The sequence below is a fragment of the Octodon degus genome, unplaced genomic scaffold (assembly GCF_000260255.1).
Source record: "Octodon degus isolate 3935 unplaced genomic scaffold, OctDeg1.0 scaffold00083, whole genome shotgun sequence".
NCBI classification, from domain to species: Eukaryota; Metazoa; Chordata; class Mammalia; order Rodentia; family Octodontidae; genus Octodon; species Octodon degus.
The window spans coordinates 9,792,703-9,798,702 of NW_004524659.1; the positions used below are offsets into that span (position 1 = coordinate 9,792,703).

Below are 6,000 nucleotides of genomic sequence, written 5' to 3' on the forward strand. Positions count from 1 at the left end.
TGGACTATATGTGGGAATGCTATCTCAGAGAGAAAAAAATTGTTTGCATTAAAAATACTGATACTCTCCCATTTCTCAAACTATTTCTTCTAAGACTTTGGCTTTTGAGTACAGCTTTTCATGCAATATTTCAAAGGAAAGACAATAGGAGTCTAACTAGTTTATAGTTCCCTGAAATACATTCTGATTTTTCCCCACCCAGTTATTCACCTGGATATGATCCTGTTTTTCCAGCCATCCAAGGTTCCTTCCCTTGTTCCAATAGGAAAATTACAGATGGCTTAGAAATAGCAAGTCCTGTTCAAAGAAATAAGATTAAAAATCCATATATAAGTGAAAAAAACCTATTGATTTGGAATCAGTTTAACCTAAAACAAATGGAAGATCCTCAGAAAGAAGATGCAAAGAAAAATCAGCACTTAACAATCCTGTTATATGCAGAAATTACAAATGAAAACTAAAACAGGGAGATTATCATAAGAAATAATACGTGTATAAAATATCAAAGTACTTCACAACAAACTACTTACTACGAAGGTAAAAGTAGTGGCTTCACAATGCAAAACTTTAGATTATTTCAACCAACTGATCAAAGTTATCATTATCAGTGAAAAGACATATAGAATTCTTTATCTCTTGATATAAGGACTAAAAAAAAGCATATTATCATTTCTGTGGTCATCACGCCCAAAATATATAACCTTAATGTAATCATTAAAATACCTTAAAAAGACACAATTCAAAGTGTCAAGGTCAGGAGTACCAAAGCAAATTTCCAAGATTAGAAGCCTACTAATATGCCAAGTAATTATAGTGTGCAATGCTGGATCAGTACAAGTACAGTACAGGGTAATCACTAACATCTAAAATAAAGCATATGAATAATTACATAAAATTTGATCAGTGTTCATTTTCTGGTTTACATAATTATACAATGCTCATATAAATTGTTTGTTTTTTGTTTTTGTGTGTGTGGAACCACACAAAAATTGAACTCAGGCCCTTGTGCTTGCCAGGGAAGCGCTAATTCCATTGAGCCATCTCCCCGGCCCCCTATAAACTGTTAACACTCTGAAAACCTGGCTGCATGCTGTTCAGTCTTAATACTTAATGTCGTTTCAAAATAAAAGTTTTTTGTTGTTTGTTTGTTTTTTTTTAAACTGGGATTCAGAGAGCCAAGCATGGTTGTGCAATGCTGTAATCTCAGCACTCAGGAGGCTGAGATAGGAGGACTTCTGTGAGTTTTGAAGCCAGCCTGGGCCATAGAGTTCAAGGAACTCAAGCTGTAACTATATAGTGAGAACCTATCAAGAGAGAGAGAGAGAGAGAGAGAGAGAGAGAGAGAGAGAGAGAGGAAGAAAGGAAGGAAGGAAGGAAGGAAGGAAGGAAGGAAAAGACAAGACCCCACCTCAAATGGGATCCAGATAAACTTTTAGATAAGAGGTGAATAAAGCAATGGGAATATGGCCTTATTAATCTAGCATCAGCAGCACAAGGAACAGTTAGCCCTCTCTTCCAAGAAAAAATGAGGAGAGGAAGGATTAAAGTTTAAATACACATAAGGCTTCACCTCAAGTTCGTTTTTTTTGGGTTTCTTTATTTAAATATCAAGAATCATACTCAGGACCTTGTACTTGTCAGGCACATGCTTGTGCCACTGAGCTATATGGCTGTTTCTAACTCTAGTTATATTGGAAAGAAAAATAAAAGGTTTAAGACATAATCAATGTTTCTTCCTATGAAATTCTCTCAACATTAAATACAAAATCTCTAAAATTAAAAAAATACAAAACTTCTGAATTATATCTTTTGAAAACAAAAATACCAGAAGAGGTTTCTTAAATTTTAGATGAATCATTATATCCTAAATCTTACAGGTTGTTTTGTATGTATGTCCTTTATGTCCCTGTTACTGAATGACGGTCCTAGAGGATTTCATTCCGGGTCTTGGTGTCCTGAACCAAGAATTAAGCAAGAGTGTAGACTTTTTTTTTTTTGGTACAGGGTCTCCCTACTCAGTTGAGATTTGTAGTGATCCTCCTGCCTCAACTTACCCAGTGCTGGGATTACAGGCACGTACCACCACACCTGGTTTTGGGGGCCGGCACAACTTGTAGTACCGGAGATCAAACTCAGGAGCTTGCACTTGCCAGGCAGGCACTTAGACTGTAGAGCTATCTCCCCAGCCCCTAGAGTATAGCCTTATACTAGAAGTATACTCTACAGAACAAGAGTGGGATGGTAAAGAAGGCTCACAACAGCCTGAGAATAAAGGGAAAGGAGTCTTTAGTATCCAAAATACCTGGATTGGCTCCCACCTCATATAAATACAGCATTGGGACAATTGTCACATGGGGAAAAAATGAATGATTTGGAACAGTGCCTTTTGATTAGTTATACCCACATGCAAAGGAAGGGTTAGTAATAGCATCTTGTAACTGGTCCCATGAACAACACTGAATTCAGATGAAGGATTAGGAATAGCACCTTTTGTTTTGTCTCGTGAACTATACTCAGGAGAAGCCAGAAGCCTAGAATCATTTTTGACCTCACATTCTACTCATGCCTTCTCTTTTTAAACAATATCTTGCTCAACTCATTAGCTATGGATTTTGTGGACACATTTGGCCTATTTTGTTGTCCAGTTTGCCCCAGCCCTAATCTCCTTCTTACCTCCACCATAATCTAGCTCCTTAACAGTCAGGAAGGAAAGTCAATTAAAGAAAGCACAGGGGCACTGTGAAGGTGAAGGAAGAATAGCAAAGGGTCTGACAGTGGCATGCTATTACACCAAAAACAGTTCAAACTAACCTTTTGGAACAAAGAACAGAAATTTGTCTAGAAACATGACCTGAAAATATAGTAAATGTTTAAATTTTAAAAAAATATTATTACAGTAAAAGACATTGGTATTAATCTTCCTCAAAATATTCCCCCTTCATCAAATACGTGTGAGAATTCCCAACAGAGACAACATTTTTTGAATTACAGGGAATAGATGAACTTACCCAGTGATATGAAGGTGTTATAGTTCTCCAACATCACATCTCTGTATAAGTTTCTCTGAGAAGGGTCCAACCCTTCCCACTCTTCTTCAGAAAATTCTATAGCCACATCCTCAAACATCACTAATCCCTGAAAAGAAAATCCCATGCAACAAACGTATCAGTAAAGAAAATATATTTCACATGAAGGATAAGAATATTTTAAAAGGCTTTCCTGGAAGGCACTGTATTCTATAGTAAGCAACAGGGTAAAACTAGCACCTTACAAGACAATAGGAAAACATATAAATTACTAAACACATATTGTTGAACAATCCTATGTTGTGGAGTAGATAAAAGCTGTAGGGGCTGGGGAGATGGCTCAGTAGAATAAGCGCTTGCCTGGCAAGCACAAGGGTCTGAGTTCAATCCCTAGTCCCGCAAAAAAAAAAAAAAAAAAAAAAAAAAAACCTGTAACCTTGGGGAAACTTCTATTATTAAACTCACTGGGAAGCAATGTAAATTAGAAAGGAACAGCTCTCTTATTATGTTGAACACACGGTCTTTGCACAGTAAAGAGCTAACTCAGCAAGCGTGGAGCTGTAAGCTAACTCCCTGAACATTCCACAGAAAGAACTGGTTTTTCAGCAACTTTGGAGAAATAATCTGAAGTCTTGAATACTTTGCCTAATGAGTGTTTTTGTGTGTTAGACCTTACGGTATACCAGCATGACTTCTAGGGAGGTGGAGATAGAACAGCTAAGGTCAGCAGTGGGCATTGTATGTACCCCTAATAAAAACCTGGACATAGCCAGGCATGGTGGCACATGTTTCTAACTCTAGTTATATTGGAAAGAAAAATAAAAGGTTCAAGACATAACCAATGTTTCTTCCTATGAAATTCTCTCAACATTAAATACAAAATCTCTAAAATAAAAAAATACAAAACTTCTGAATTATATTTTTCAAAAATAAAAATACTAGAAAAGGTTTCTTAAATTTTAGATTAATCATTATATCCTAAATCTTACAGGTGATTTTTGTATGTCCCTGTTACTGAATGAGGGTCCTAGAGGATTTCATTCCAGGTCTTGGTGTGCTGAACAAAGAATTAAGCAAGAGTGTAGACTTTTTTTTTTTTTTTTGGGGGGGGAGGGAGTACAGGGTCTCTGGGAGGCTGAGTCAGGAGAACTGCCAAATTTGAGCCTACCCTGGCCAATTTAGCAAGACCTTGCCTTAAAATGAAAAAATAAAAAATGGGCCAAGGATGTAGCTTAGCTTGAAGGTCCTGTGTTTAATCTCCATCAGATCAGAGGCTTTACAGATAGACACTGACAGGAATAGACATTTACCCGAGGCAGGGCTTTTGCTTACTTAAGAGATTGATGTAAATGGTCAAAACCACACAATGAATCAAACAGAAGAAAATGTACCAATTTTGAGCACCATGCTATACTTCCTCAGGCCAAAAAAGAATAATTTATATATGACAGAGTCCAACAATGTGCAAAGGAGTCCAAACCAAACAGATTTACTGAAGCTAGGAGATAGAGAAAGTTAGGCAGATAGAGCACAGGTTCTGAATAGCTAAACTGAAGTAAACTAAGTCAGGGCTTGAATTAGTTAACATATCAAAAGGCCAGAAGAATTAACATAAACAAAATGACTACCATGGTATAAATAAACTGCAAGAGACAAAGAACAGGTCCCTACACAATTGGGCAAAGCCCTGGATAAAGTAAAATGCAAACAACTTTCAGGACTTCAAAGGCCTACCTGCAACCAGGAACATTTTTACTTTCTGTCACATTCACTCATATAAAAAACTGTATAAAAAGCCAACAGATATGGAACCTTTGCCCAACAAGTGGACAGTTTTCCATTTATTCTGTTAAACAAACACTTGGTCATTTCCCACTGTTTTTGTGCGCTATTTTGTGGGCTTCAAATTTAATTACCCCAAAATGAAGACTCAGATCACAGCACAGGAGAGAGCTGGATACATTACCATGCTGATTATTATCCTCAAAGTAGTGGTTTGAAGGAGAACTGGTGTAGGACAGTGATACATCCACTGAAAGAAGGGCTACCTTATGTGCCTTCATGAGTGTGTGCTCATGCTGAGGAAAGCCATGGCAGAGTCCCTGCTAGACAGGTTCCTTCACCTCACTTGAGGACAGGGAAGAGGCTCTGGGGGAGAATGCTGATACAGATGAACAAACGTTCCCCACATCATCTCAACTTTCTTTCCCAACTGACACAGAAGTCCTGGAACCAGAAGTACAACTCCAAATGATAGAGGCAGAGATGATCCTGAAATAAACTCTGAAACTCTTCAAATCTTATGCCAAAATTCCCAAGGTCTTGGGGGATGGGTTGTCTTTGCACACCATCTGGCAAAATGACAGTGAATGCAAGTATACTGCCTAGCAGTCGAGATAGCCCCCCCATTTCTACACTTAAGTAAACTTTCCTTGTATGAATGAGAATGGGATGAGGGGTCAGCACTTGTAGATTCATTTTGATGCCAGCAATTTGGATGAACTTGATTTTTTTCATTATTAACTTTATTGAAAATCAGTAATAATATAGAAAAATAAAAATTGTAGACAAATATTGAAATGTGGAAGATATAACATGTAGACAGAGTGAATTTTAGAAAAATATTTCTGAAATGAATACATGAGATTAATAATAGATTGCCCATTGTAAAAAAATTATCTACAAACAAATGAATATAACCATAAAAATTGCCTAAAATAAACATGAATAAAAGAGTTTACAGATCAGTCATATAATAGTTCTCTGTGCAAAAATCAAGAAACTTATATTTATATAAGTAGAATTCTCAAAGTAGAAGGGGGTAGGCAATAAATATTTAAAGATTTAAAATTTCTGAATTTAGTTAAAATTATAGCACCACATTTCCAAGAAAAATGAACCTTTTGCACAAGAAATTTGAATAAAATCATACCAAGATATACAAAACTGAAATATTAAAAAACTAATTGTAAAG

The 6,000-nt window shown here is 36.5% G+C and overlaps 1 protein-coding gene across 1 annotated transcript in view; it reads right to left on the reverse strand.

The window, feature by feature from the left end:
* The window catches only part of LOC101569489 (zinc finger protein 420-like), a 93,312-nt gene that overhangs the window by 43,262 nt on the left and 44,050 nt on the right, over window positions 1–6,000 (reverse strand). Inside the window, 2 exon segments of the mRNA XM_023721605.1 lie at window positions 211–297; window positions 3,009–3,135. Of these exon segments, the coding sequence (XP_023577373.1) occupies window positions 211–297; window positions 3,009–3,135 (214 nt within the window).